The sequence below is a fragment of the Vespa velutina genome, chromosome 3 (genome assembly GCF_912470025.1).
Source record: "Vespa velutina chromosome 3, iVesVel2.1, whole genome shotgun sequence".
Taxonomy (NCBI): Eukaryota; Metazoa; Arthropoda; class Insecta; order Hymenoptera; family Vespidae; genus Vespa; species Vespa velutina.
The window spans coordinates 8,984,001-8,999,074 of NC_062190.1; the positions used below are offsets into that span (position 1 = coordinate 8,984,001).

At 29.1% G+C, this 15,074-nt stretch overlaps 1 protein-coding gene across 3 annotated transcripts; it reads left to right on the top strand.

Annotated features, from left to right (window-relative positions):
- The first annotated feature begins 747 nt into the window (after nt 1-747).
- Nucleotides 748-5,996, top strand: LOC124947494 (putative inorganic phosphate cotransporter). 3 transcript variants are annotated; one of them, XM_047489707.1, is made up of 8 exons: nt 763-845; nt 905-967; nt 2,066-2,199; nt 2,614-2,914; nt 3,125-3,369; nt 4,964-5,113; nt 5,198-5,572; nt 5,744-5,996. In XM_047489707.1, exons 2-8 carry the CDS (start codon nt 913-915, stop codon nt 5,897-5,899), a joined length of 1,416 nt encoding a protein of 471 aa, XP_047345663.1. In that variant the 5' UTR covers nt 763-845; nt 905-912; the 3' UTR covers nt 5,900-5,996. The 3 variants fall into 3 exon arrangements, with proteins under 3 accessions (XP_047345662.1, XP_047345664.1, XP_047345663.1); XM_047489706.1 differs by having other exon boundaries at nt 748-967; XM_047489708.1 differs by having other exon boundaries at nt 748-934.
- The last annotated feature ends 9,078 nt before the right edge of the window (nt 5,997-15,074 follow it).

Here is a 15,074-nt window from a genome sequence, read left to right on the forward strand (position 1 = left end):
TATACATTTAACACTGGTGAAAGTTTCTCACCTATGGTAATATAATTGCTTTAATGAAAAAGAAAAAAAATATACGTATAGATATAAATGTCGATTTGTTTTTATTTTTCTTTTTAAATGGCAATATTGAATTAAAACAAATAATGACAAGAAAAAAAAATTGTATTGTAATGTACAAATTGGCTTAGTTTAATAATTGCCGTATAAAATAATTATATATATATATATATATAATATATATTTATATATATATATTATAAATGAGCAATATTCTTATATACTTATACATTTAAATACACATACTTATCATTCATACTAATATTTATGTACTTTTATATATCCTCTTTGATACCAATAAACAAAGTTACGCGTAGTAAAGTAATACGATATTATGAAAGAAATGAAATGATGTAATCATGCATTCAGTAATCCTTCCTACGATTAATAAAATTTATGGAAGATTAGATATTTCTTTGTGAAGAATGTGCGATAAGATATACTTTAAAAAAATATTTTTTCTACTTGAGGAAACTCAATGCAAAAACAATTTATTAATAAAAACAATATATGTAAATTTCTGTAATATTAATGTATCATAAATTAAATTATTAGAGAGTCTTTCTATTGATTAGATAAAAACATTATGTTATTGGTATTTTCTTGCATTTGATATCAAACAATTTTTAATATATATTTTGTATATCTGAGAACGCATAAATATATAAATAAAAGTCGTCGTTCACGCCTTTAGTTGCATTCTACGAGTTTGTATATAGAAATCGTTACGATTAGTCTAGAGGAGAGGATCAAAGGAAAAATAGAGGGGCGTGGTGTTTCGTAAATCGGTGGGGAACTCGATATAAGTATATACGATTAACATTTTTAGAACGGTGTATTCTTGCAGAAGCGAAAATGACAGCTAACAGAAAGGAAGGTAGGAGCGACGGTGTAACGAAGGTGTCGCCAGGTAGATTTATTTATCATTGTCATTGTCAGTGTTATCATTATCGCCATTATTATTAATAACTGTGTACGATTGGATGTATGTTGAAAATGATTTATTCGAACGATCCTCTGATTGACGCGTTTCATCAATTGTAAAATTTAAATTTCACAAATAATTTTTCTATTGCAATGAACATTGTGATACATTCAAGAAACGTTTCGAAGCGTATCATTAGCGAGCTTGTAAACTTAACATTATATCTATGTTAATATACCACTTTTTATAAATTATATTATTACTTTAGTAATTTTCTTCAAATTATTTTTTGTTATCATATTTTTTTATGTCGTTTCTTGACTTGTTGAAGAAATTTTTACTGGGTTTGCCTATTACCCTAAAATATAATCTCATTTACGTACTTTTCACGTACATCATACGATTTGTTTTGTTTAAATAAATTAGTTTTTTTTGTTTAGATTCAAGAGATATTTTTAATTTATTAGAATAAATTAAAACCGCGTTCGTTATCGCAATTAATAAATAATTTCTTGATGATTGAGATAATATTTTAATTGAAAAACAAGATAACGAGGAGATTTTTTACTTATACGAGTGTCTTATTGCGTTCTCATTTCTAGATGTATATATCAAATTTACCCTCTCTTTTTTTATCTCATTTTAATCATAACAGTGTTTAATTCTAGATAAGTTATATTGAAATACTTCGTAAATACGTAAAAAAAGATATATCATTTTTAGTTGATTCGTTGTCGACTTGATAAATTCTTATCTTAATCTCGAAATATTATTAAATATATAGGTATATAATATTAAATTATATTATGAATTAATCCATGAATATATCAATCGTCAATAATTAAAAGAAAAAAATGACACGTGTAAAATTTAAATATTTAAATGATCTTGACATAATAAGCCTTTTTCATTTTTTAATTGATCGGAATTAAGATCAAGATGAACATTACTTTCATTTATTGAATATAGTGCGTGTATGTGTTTTATATACATATATGTCTCTTTATATATATATGCCATACATATGTACATATATACTCTATATGTATGTGCTCTACATATGTGTATATATATATATTTCAGGTAAACTGGGGGTCAGACATTTACAAGTCCTTCTACTTTTCTTCGCCATGGTCATTGGATATTTTCTTAGAGTGGGAATATCAGTGGCTGTTGTGGCAATGTCGAACTCTACTACAGCGAACCCAGAGATCGAAGTAAGTAATTATTCAATGTTTATAACGTTCAGTATCAAGAACCAGCTATAAGCTATAATATTAATGTATTCGACAAAAGATTAAACAAAAGTATTAATTTCTTTAAATGAATTCTATTAATATGTAATTATGAAAGTATAAAACAAATTATTTAAAAGATTTTATAAGTTAATATTTATATATATATTAAATTATTATATATATATATATATATATATATATATATTAAAAATAATTAATATTATTATTAAATGTGAAATAATTAGATTTTATATATATATATATATATATATATATATGTATGTATGTATATGTAATATATATGATAAATATTTGTAATTTTTAAATAATAATAATTTTTTAATAATTTTGTGACATTTTTAAACAATTAGATCGATCTTTTTTTATATTTAGGATTATGGATGGACTTCGTCGCAAAGATCATCGATCCTTAGTTCGTTTTTCTGGGGTTACACGATAATACAGATACCATCGGGTTATTTCATCAGTATTTGGAGCACTCAAAAGGTCCTCTGTTTGGGGATGTTCATTTGCGGTGTATTTAGTATATTGACGCACGTTGCTGCTCATTATGGTGGCATCATAGCTGTATACGTTTGCAGGGTAGGCATGGGTCTCTCTCAAGGTTGCCTCTTACCTTCCATACACAGCCTTCTCTCCAAATGGGTGCCGCCCTTAGAGAGGGCAAGACTTGGTGAGAACCGTTTGATACGCGAAATAGAACGAAATTACTGAAAAAAGGTGCGAAAATTATAAACAAAAAAGAACAAGAAAAAACCGTGAAATACATGTTCCTTATTCTTCTCTTTACCTATTGTTCTATTATTAGTTTCATTATCCTCTCTCTCTTTCTTTCTCTCTTTATTTCTTTATTCAATTATATCGTTTTTTTTTTTTTTTGAAGGTACCTTCACATACGCAGGAGCACAGTTTGGTACAGTCCTCGCTCTTCCGTTTAGTGGTCTACTCGCAGCATCATCAATAGGATGGCCTAGCATTTTTTATATTTTTGGTGCTTTTGCTGTCTGTTGGAGTATAATTTTCCTCTTCCTCGGTTCTGATACACCGTCTACTCACTCAACCATTTCCATTGAAGAAAAGATGTATATTAAGAGCAGCCTTGAAAGTACTCATACTGATAACAAAGAGGTGAATAAATTATAATATGCAAGAACAGTTTTTAAAATTTCGTAAATAATGCCGATGGTACGAACATAATGAATAAAAACTGACTTTATCGAGGAACGATAAAGTATTAAGCATTGGCCTTTACAGGACATATTTATTAAACGTAAAATAAAATTGATAATAAATATGTTTTACATAGCAAATAAGAATTAAGATAATGCAGGCTAATCGTAAATTTTATTTATATACTTTGATTTAGTGAGCATTAGTTGATCTATTTCTAATGATCAGAGTACAACGATAATTTCTTTTTATAGAGTTCGATAGACTCGGGAACTATCCATATTCTAAATGGAAATATTTCGATTTGGTTTGATTATGTAATCACACGATAAGAAAAATAATTCATATTAAAAAATGAATAATGTGCGTAACAATTCTTCAAGAGCCTTCTCCTCTGGAATAATTATAATTTAATCGCGATCGAACGATTAAAAAAAAATGGTATTCGATCGATTTTTTACACGCTAGATTTATTTTTGTAATAATTGTTATTGTTCGGAATTCCATCGCGTAGCGGTTATTATATCATTGGAATAGATCATTTTTTTCTTCTTTTTTGTTTTGTTTTTTCATCAAAGCAAATTATAATTTACGATTGCCTTGTGCTGAAAATATATTTTTGTTCTATCCTATTTGTTATTTTTAGCTTCTTACTTGCTATTTTAATGCAATTTTAACGATAATACAATACTTTGTCTTTTTAAATTAAATTTCCTGTATGTTCGGTATGTTTTGCGCGTCGGCTCAAGGCTGACAGAAAATGTGAAATGTTATAACTAACGTGTTATTAGTAAGAATTCAAGTAGAAAAAAATTCGAGGAGATAATGCGTCATTGGAAATTTGACGATTTTATCAGATTTTTTTCCATTGATAACTTTGGAAACGAGGATAAAATTTCAATCGAAGTTTTCTTCTTTTTTTTTTTTTATCTTTCTTCTTCTTTTTTTAATCATTATTGTCACTTTCTAAGTATTGCGCTAAGCCGTTTTATCGAGTAACAATGTATTACGAATTATTATGTAAGGAGATCGCATCTTACTTGTTAGTTTCACAAAGCGATTAGATAGCTATGCATATATATACATATTTATTTATTTACTATTACATACGTAAAGAGAACGGACGTATCGATCTCGCATGTATCATTACGCGAGCATTGCTTTTACAATTGATTTAACACATAATTTAATAGGAACGAGAGATTGTCTCGTGTATCTATATATATATACGTATATATAGTTATTACTATTTGAATTTGTCCTTTACTTTACTCGTTAGAAGAAAAGATTGTAAAAACTGAAACTGTAATTGCACACGGTAAAGGGAATACCACTGTAATTATGAATGCGTCAACTTCACTTTTCACATGATATAATACGTGATACGTTATATAATCAAAAAAGAGGTTTATTTTTCCTTTTCTTTTTTTTATTTTTTTTCTCAACGATTATGAATTTTCGAAGAAATTTTTTGTCATTGGAACTTACGTTAATATCGTATTTATATCGTTTTCTTTTTTTATTAATGCTCGGAATTATTGCGCTGTTTCAGAAATTACGAACACCATGGAAAGAGATTTTCACATCGACACCAATGTGGGCACTAATAATCGCCCATTGTGGTCAAAATTGGGGATATTGGACTCTTCTCACAGAAATGCCAACTTATTTGAATTCCGTTTTAGGTTTTGATATCGAAAAGGTAATAAATTGATCGTGCGAATATATCATTGAAATACTTTTCTCACATTAATATATTGCTCTTATTAATTGTAATAATTTACAGAACGGAGGTATCTCAGCATTGCCTTATTTAGCGATGTGGATATTAAGCTTCCCTGTAAGCTGGCTTTCGGATTATGCTCTTAAAAAGAATGTCTCTAGATCGATAACGAGAAAGTTAGCTAATACACTTGCTTATTGGGGCCCTGCCGCAGCTCTGATTGTTTTGGGTTTTGTTCCGATTGATAATCCACTCTGGACTGTTATAATTCTTATTGTAGCGGTTGGACTCAACGCTGGATCGCTTTGTGGATATCAGTTAAATCATATCGATCTTAGTCCGAATCATGCCGGTACTATGATGTCTATCACTAATTGTTTGGCCTCTGTTACCGCGATAATTGCACCAATAATCTGTGGAGAAATTATTACCGACCTGGTAAGTATAATTTTTATCATATATAATATTAGAAATTTATTTTATATGTTGCGCATTATCTTTCTATTATATAAATATTTATAAAGGCGTTCTTATCTTATATAGGCGTGTTATCTTATATACAGTGTATATGTGTATGTATGTATATATATATTTTATTTTTTATTACAGAGCAATACACATCTATGGTCAATAGTATTTTATATTTCCGCTGGCGTTTATTTCGTGAGTAATTTGATATTTCTCATCTGGGGTAAAGCCGAAATACAATGGTGGAACGATCTTAAAAGTGATAAACAGAACAATATAATACACAGGGTGGTTTAATGTGCCATATTGATTCCAACAAGAATAATGGTGTTGCAATTATATCTTTTTATGCGAATTAGCATTTTGTAAAATAAATATACTCATAAGCATTCAACAGAGGCTGTATTAATGCGCATTATTCATTCGCATAATTCTTCTTTTCATGTTAATTTTAGTGCACCATTTGTCTTGTTATTATTATGTTATATTTATATCTTGTACAAAAGCTCAATCATTATTTATTGAATTATAGTTATATAGATAAAAGAAAAAACAAAATATATATATATATATGTATTATATTGTATTTTATGTATGTGTATATATGTATATATATACATTATATTGTTAAAGTTAAAATTTGTTGAATGAATAATATTATTATTAATTATGTTGGTTCTTATTGTACCTTCCTACGTGATTTGAGGCATTTAACACTCATAGATAATAATTACCAAAGTAACAAATCAATTTCTTATATTATCGACGGTACATAGTTAAAATTATTAGCTGTTATTTCTGTTGATAATAGCACTGTAATCATTTACCTTCTGTCAACAGTACTGCGTTTAAGAAGGAAATGGTTAACCCTTTTCTTTAACGTGTTATAAAATAATGTATAAGTAACATTTGAAAATTAATATATCTACTATTGTGTTCTATAAATAAGAATAATAAAGAGATTAGAATTTTTTAGTATTTGTAATACACGTTAAATATAAAACAATTTTAATTCAATATTACTACACAGTTAAATTTGGAACTTCGTGTTGTTGATTATATTTAATATCAACGAAAAATGAACATTTAATTGATTTTGACATTTATTAATTCAATTTTCTTTTGAATTCCAATGATAAAATATCAGAATACAAACTTTCCATATAGCTAAATTGAAATAATTTATATTTTCGATAAAACAATGATTATTTAAACGATGTATAGTGTACACAGGGTATAAAAAGGAATTTATACGATAGTACATTTGTTCAAACATTACATAATCCATAAATCGCGAAAAATATGAATTAATATCAATTTAATGCCTTCATACACAGTCCGATAACTACACATCGACAATCATATCTCTTCCTAAACAGAAAAACATATAAATTAATAATTTCAATAATTTTTCCACTTATTTAGACAATCTTTAACCTACACGGTGTCCAATAAACTAATATTTAAACAATAGTACATTCTTATAAACGTTAAAAAGATCGCAAAGTGCGAGAAACTTATAATAATCTTAATTTAGGATACCTATAAGTAAAAATTTTTATTTCCGGTTTGTTGAACTTATGCAATATAAACATAAACGATACTTTAATTAAGTTTGTCATTTACCATCTTAGTTTACTTTTGGAATCCGACGAGTGCACATCGACTCTCACCCTTTCTAACACATATAAATTAATAATTTCGATAATTCTTCAATTATTTAAACAATCTTTAATACACACGGAGTACAATAAACTAATATTTAAACTAATATTTAAACAATAGTACATTCCCGTTAATGTTAAAAAGATTACAAAACGCGATAAACTTATAATGATCTTAATTCAAAATCCTAATACTTTAAAATTTTGATTTCTGAATTGTTAGCCTTGTACAATATAAAAGTAAACGTTCCTTCAATTGACTTTGTCATATACTGTCTTAGTTTACTTTTGGAATCCAACGAGTGCATATCGATAATCTCTATTTCTAATAGCAAAAATTTATAACTTAATAATTCCGGTAATTTCTAAATTAATTAAACAATATTTAATGTACACATAGTACGATAAAGTAATATTTAAACAATAGTAAAATTGTTTAAACATTGTAAAAAAAGAAACGTGTGAGAAACTAAAAATAATTTTAAAATAAAATACTGATACTTCAAAATTTAATTTCAGAGTTGTTGGCCTTGTGCAATATAAACATAAATGGTCCTTTGATTAACTTTGACAATTCGTGAGACAGTATTCTTTTGCTCTCCGTCCAGTGCACATCGGTACGCCCTATTTCTAATCACGCAACATCAAAATTGATAATTCCGATAATTTCTTAATTAATTAAACAATCCATAACATACACAGAGCACAATAAAACAATATTTAAACAATAGTAGATTCGTTTAAACATGATAAAAAAAAGAATCTAAAATAATTTTACTATAAAATACTGATACTTCAAAATTTAATTTCAGAGTTGTTGGCCTTGTGCAATATAAACATAAATGGTCCTTTGATTAACTTTGACAATTCGTGAGACAGTATTCTTTTGCTCTCCGTCCAGTGCACATCGGTACGCCCTATTTCTAATCACGCAACATCAAAATTGATAATTCCGATAATTTCTTAATTAATTAAACAATCCATAACATACACAGAGCACAATAAAACAATATTTAAACAATAGTAGATTCGTTTAAACATGATAAAAAAAAGAATCTAAAATAATTTTACTATAAAATACTGATACTTCAAAATTTAATTTCGGAGTTGTTGGCCTTGTGCAATATAAACATAAATGGTCCTTCGATTAACTTTGACGGTTCGCGAGTCAGTATTCTTTTGCTCTCCGTCTAGTGCACATCGGTACTCTCTATTTCTAATCACGGAACATAAAAATTGATAATTTCGATAATTTCTTAATTAATTAAACAATCCTTAACATATCCTAAGTACAATAAAGCAATATTTAAGCAATAGTATATTCGTTTAAACATTATAAAGAAAAGAATCTAAAATAATTTTAATATAAAATACTGATACTTCAAAATTTAATTTCGGAGTTGTTGGCCTTGTGCAATATAAACATAAATGGTCCTTCGATTAACTTTGACGGTTCGCGAGTCAGTATTCTTTTGCTCTCCGTCCAGTGCACATCGGTACGCCCTATTTCTAATCACGGAACATAAAAATTCATAATTTCGATAATTTCTTAATTAATTAAATAATTCTTAGCATACACAGAGCACAATAAAGCCATATTTAAACAATATTATATTCGTTTAAACATTATAAAGAAAAGAATTTAAAATAATTTTAATATAAAATACTGATACTTCAAAATTTAATTTCGGAGTTGTTGACCTTGTGCAATATAAACATAAATGGTCCTTCGATTAACTTTGACGGTTCGCGAGTCAGTATTCTTTTGCTCTCCGTCTAGTGCACATCGGTACTCTCTATTTCTAATCACGGAACATAAAAATTGATAATTTCGATAATTTCTTAATTAATTAAACAATCCTTAACATATCCTAAGTACAATAAAGCAATATTTAAGCAATAGTATATTCGTTTAAACATTATAAAGAAAAGAATCTAAAATAATTTTAATATAAAATACTGATACTTCAAAATTTAATTTCGGAGTTGTTGGCCTTGTGCAATATAAACATAAATGGTCCTTCGATTAACTTTGACGGTTCGCGAGTCAGTATTCTTTTGCTCTCCGTCCAGTGCACATCGGTACTCTCTATTTCTAATCACGGAACATAAAATTTGCTAATTTCGATAATTTCTTAATTAATTAAACAATCCTTAACATATCCTAAGTACAATAAAGCAATATTTAAACAATAGTATATTCGTTTAAACATTATAAAGAAAAGAATCTAAAATAATTTTAATATAAAATACTGATAATTCAAAATTTAACTTCGGAGTTGTTGGCCTTGTGCAATATAAACATAAATAGTCCTTCGATTAATTTTGACGGTTCGCGAGTCAGTCTTCTTTTGCTCTCTGTCCAGTGCACATCGGTACTCTCTATTTCTAATCACGGAACATAAAAATTGATAATTTCGATAATTTATTAATTAATAAAACAATCTTTAACATACACAGAGCACAATAAAACATTATTTAAACAATAGTATTTTCGTTTAAACATTAAAAGGGCAGAAACGCGCGAGAGACATAAAATAATTTTGTTATAAAATACTGATACTTCAGAATTTAATCTCGGGTTTGTTGGCCTTGTGCAATATAAACATGAACGGTCCTTCGATCAACTTTGACGATTTGCGAGTTAGTTTTCTTTCTCATTCCGACCAGTGCACATCGGTAATCTTTATTTCTAATCGCGAAAGCTTATAAATTAATATTTTCGATAATTTCTAAATTAATTAAATAATCTATAACATTTACGGAGTACGATAAAGTAATATTTAAACAATATTAAATTCGTTTAAACATTATAAAGGAAAATTTGTTCGAGAAACTTAAAATAATTTTGATATAAGCTACCAATACTTTTAAACTTCAATCTCGGGTTTGAAGATCTTGTGCCTACACATATAAACATAAATATAAACGATCCTTTGAGTAAATTTTATAGTTTCTTATTGATACAGTGATATTAATAATTTTGTTTAATTTTTTTGTTTCAGAACATCATTGTAATCGTTTGCGAAGTATTAATGTAATCGAATATTTGTATCGCTGGAATAAGAATATCGCGAATTAGAAGCAGTGTTTGTTCGTTCGTGTTTCGCGATTTAAACAAGTGTATTTGTATCGATTGCGTGCAATGCAATCGTTAGAGTCAGTGTTTGTTTGCACACCGTTTTGCTTTTTTAACAGTCTCACAGACTGTATTTACAAAAGACAGTATAGTTTCTCAAAATAAATTCAGTGACCGTTCGTTAAAAATTATTTATCGCGTAATAGAGTCAGTGCATCATTGAAGAGGATTTTGATCAACTTCGATGCCGATCTACCTAATCAACAATTTCGACATAAACCGCAGACGAGTGTTTTGGAGCCATCGCAGAACTTCTTAAGTTGTGAGTGAATTTTTAAGTCCCTCCGATCACTCAATCATGTCGAGGACGAAAGGTCCGAATCGGCATGGGTGGTTGGTTGTAATTAATTAGTAGAAGAGCATTGAGTGACCACGAATAAATTTCTTCGGAGATTTATTCATGAATGGTTTTTTATTTTTTCATTTATTTATTAGAACAGGATAGGATCTTCTTGCTCAAACGCGTTTATAATTATTTGAGATTTTGAATATTTTAATACATTTTTAAATATTTTACTCGCGCGGAAATAAGTAAAGAATCGATATTCATAAGTTCTAATAAAGAATGAGCAAGAAGACACTCGCGATGGATAGTCTCTGGATTACAAACGAAATTGTGGATGATTTTATTACAATAATTAAAATATTCGTTTGTAAGAAGGAACGTCCAAGGGTTTACTTTATATTTTTAAATAATTATTAATTAAATATTTAATCAATTTAAATTGATACAAGAAAAGTCTCCATAGAGTCATTGGTTTTGAAAGAGAAAAATCGAGTAGAATGATTGCTAAAAAACAAAGAGACGTAGTCCGTAAGCCTAGATGATAAATTAATTAATTTTTAGCTCAGGATTTTCAGCAATTAATATACTATTATCTAATTTCTAATTTTTTTTATAATTAATGTCTAATTTATCCCACGCTGCGAAAAAGTATCTTTCGAAAGGATAATAAGTTTTCAGATGCGTTAGGGTTGTATTAGGGTTTTCTTTCATATCTTAGAATTTGGAATGAAATTTTGTCGTTACAGTTTTAGAGTGATAATCGATTAGGTTGAGGCACGAAGGAAAGAAGAGGCTATATGCCGAAGACAACATGTGGCTCAAGAGGACAACTATTAAGCTATTGAGTTATTTTCGAAGGTTCACTAAGAACTTCCGAGAATGGCTCTTAGCTTTATCGTGTTAGTATTTTAATTTTACCATGTTGTCACTCAAAATGCTCTTATGGTGATGGGTGTAGGGGTGTAAATTTAAAAATCTGAGACGAAGTAACTTTCCGTAAATAATATTCCCACATTTCCACGCGTACGCGAATAGTATTATTTCATATTTTATGCCTTTTTAATATTAAACTTTTTTTTAAAACTTAATTGAATTTATGATTCTAGTTCAATAAAATTAAATTTTACGTTAAAGTCGATTGATAAATTTTGCACATTTTTTCTTTTCTAAAGTTCAATTCAATTCATAATTTTATTTTAATAAAATCGAGTTCTACATTAAAATCATATATTTATGAAATGTACAAGTAATACAATATCTCTTTTTATTTTATTTTTCTTAAGTTTAATTAAATTAATTTCAGAATTTTATCGTTCGTATAATTAATATAACGGTATATATATTCTTTTTTCTTTCCTTATTTCTTTTCAGCTAGTTTCAGGTCGTGGGATCGTCAACACGGGAAGGAATAATTAATAAAGAAGATTCTCTTAACATTTAAACAATATACGATACACGTATAATTAATTAATATTTAAACAATAGGATTTTCTTAGCAACTTTATAAGAATCATATACATGTAATATTATATATTATCGAGTAATAAATATAATATTTCTTTCAGAGAGAATAATATTTCTTTAGGTCAGTGTTCTGCATATTCTATTTTTTTTTATTAATTAATCTTTTATTTTTGTTATGTTTAATTAAATTAAATTCATAATTTTATCATTCGTATAATTAATATACATATGTACATATACGTTTTTCTTTCTTTATTTCTTTTCAGCTATTTTCAGGTCGTGGGATCGACAACACGGGAAGGAATAATTAATAAAGAAGATTATCTTAACATTTAAATAGTGTACGATGTACGTAAATTATAATTAATTAATATTTAAACAACAGGATATTCTTAACAACGTTATAAGGATCATATACATGTACTACTATATACTATTGATTAATAGATATATTATCGATTTAAAATTGAAACGCACAGACCATTCTCTTCACTGTCATTACTACTTATTCTATTTTACTTTCATTAATTATCATTTATAGTCTTGGGTGGGACCCATGGGAGGGGCCCATGGGTGAGGGTCTCTGTGCGGGTTGCTGTCTCAGCATCATGTAGAGCTGCTTCTATTCTCTTATCTTTCTGCGGCTCTCTTTTTTAAGTCATATTTTTTTTATTCTTACTTTTTATGTCATTAATATACTCTTATGAATTATGATTTATAATCTCGGGTGGGACCCATGGGATGGGCCATGGGGGTGTGCCTCTGTGCGGGTTGCTGTCTCAGTATCGTATAGAACTGCATCTCTTTTTTCCTCCCTTCTATTTCATATTTTTCTTCTTTAATTATGTTTTCAGCTACGTTATTAATATGTTATTTCTTTTTAATTATGTTTTTAATTATATGTTTAATTATGTGTTTAATTATGTGTTTAATTATGTGTTTAATTATGTGTTTATTTATGTGTTTAATTATGTGTTTAATCATGTTTTTAATTATGTTATTAATATATTCTTATTAATTATGATTTATAAATTTTAGGTAGGACACATGAGAAGGTGCGGACTGCTGTCTCAGCATCGTATAGAACTGCATTTCTTTTTTTCTCTTTTCTATCTCATATATTTCTTTTTTAATTATGTTTTCAGTTATGTTATTAATAAGTTATTTCTTTTCAGTTATGTTTTCTTAATATTTATTTAGGTTGTTTTTTTTTCAATTATGTTTTCTTAATATTTATTTATGTTGTTTCTTTTTAATTATGCTTTTAATTATGTTTTCAGTTATGTTATTAATATATTCTTATTAATTATGATTTATAAGTTTTAGGTAGGACCCATGAGATGATGCGGGCAGCTGTTTCAGCATCGTGCAGAGCTCTTTCATTCTCCAGCACTTTTATCTATTTATACGCATTTATTTTCTATTTTATATATTGTTTCTCTTTCTCTTATTCATCTTTTTTTTTTTCAGGGATGATCGAGTAAACATGCAACGATATTCAATATGTCTTTTCTTTTCTTTTTTTTATTTTTTCCTTGTCTTCTTCTTTTCCAGTATAGATCATCAAGGGATAGGGGTTCACCTCTGGTCAAATGCGTCATCACCCGGCTCGATTCATCATCGATTTTTACGCGCGGATACGGGAAGGATAGGAAGAATACTGGCGCGCGTGTCACCGTGCACAAGCGTGGGTGTTCTCGGGCGCGATTATATTTCGTTTGATTGTTCGTATCGAAAACGCGAATTTAGAGTAGAGTCACCGTTTTTCTAATACTCACGTGAAGGTACGCGGGCGCGATTTAAAAGTCCTACCGGGGACTTCGTTTCATTTGCTCGAATATTCGATTAGATTATCTCGCGAACGCGTTTTTTTAGAGTAGAGTCACCGTTTTCCGAATACTTGCGTGGGTGTCCGGGCGCGATTAAAAGTCCTATCATGGACTTCGTTTTAGTGTTGAAATTCGGGGTGCGCGAACGGCTTGCCTTGTAGTGCTGCACATAACTAGCTGGTGTTATGACAATCCTCATATTTGTGAGAAGGGGTAAAAACCCTCGACAAATATCATCGGAGTCTAAATACCGGTTAACTAATGTCACTTTGGATTTCAACTTAGAGTCACCGTTATTCTAACACTCACGTGAGTGTTCGCGTGCGCGATTAAAAGTCCTACCGGGGACTTCGTTTTGTTTGCTCGAATATTCGATTAGTTTATTTAGAGTAGAGTCACCGTTTTCCGAACATTTGCGTGGGTGTCCGGGCGCGATTAAAAGTCCTATCATGGACTTCGTTTTAGTGTTGAAATTCGGGGTGCGCTTCGGATTTCAACTTAGAGTCACCGTTATTCTAACACTCACGTGAGTGTTCGCATACGCGATTGAAAGTCCTACCGGGGACTTCGTTTTATTTTTTCGACATTTCGATTAGATTACTTCGCGAATTTGGATAGAATAGTAGAATCTACGTAATTATAACACATGTGAGTATCGCGAACGCGATTAATGCGCTTTGATTGTTCGAAATTCGGAAGCACGAATTCGAATGTGCTTAATAATCCGTTATGCCCGAGGCGAGTGTGTCGAACGGTAAAGCTCTCTGTAAGTGGGGTCCCTGTAGCTAAGGCTAGATACCTCCTGTTAGCTTTGAACCATGCCCAAGATATCCGAGCGGAAGGCATAAAGGATCGGTATCGCGGAACGCGGATTTTAAAGTAAACTAGAGTCACCGTTAGCTCGTGGGTCTCCACCTGCAGCAACTTCCACGTAGTGAGACCTGGGTCGTTAATACTTTCAAAGTCTAATTATAAATCTTATAATACAAGTATTATCGAGCGAATGGCTGCATATTGTATTACTTTTCCATAATTTGTTTAATCTAATTCCGACTAAACATTAACATATTTCTATTTTATATAGCTAATA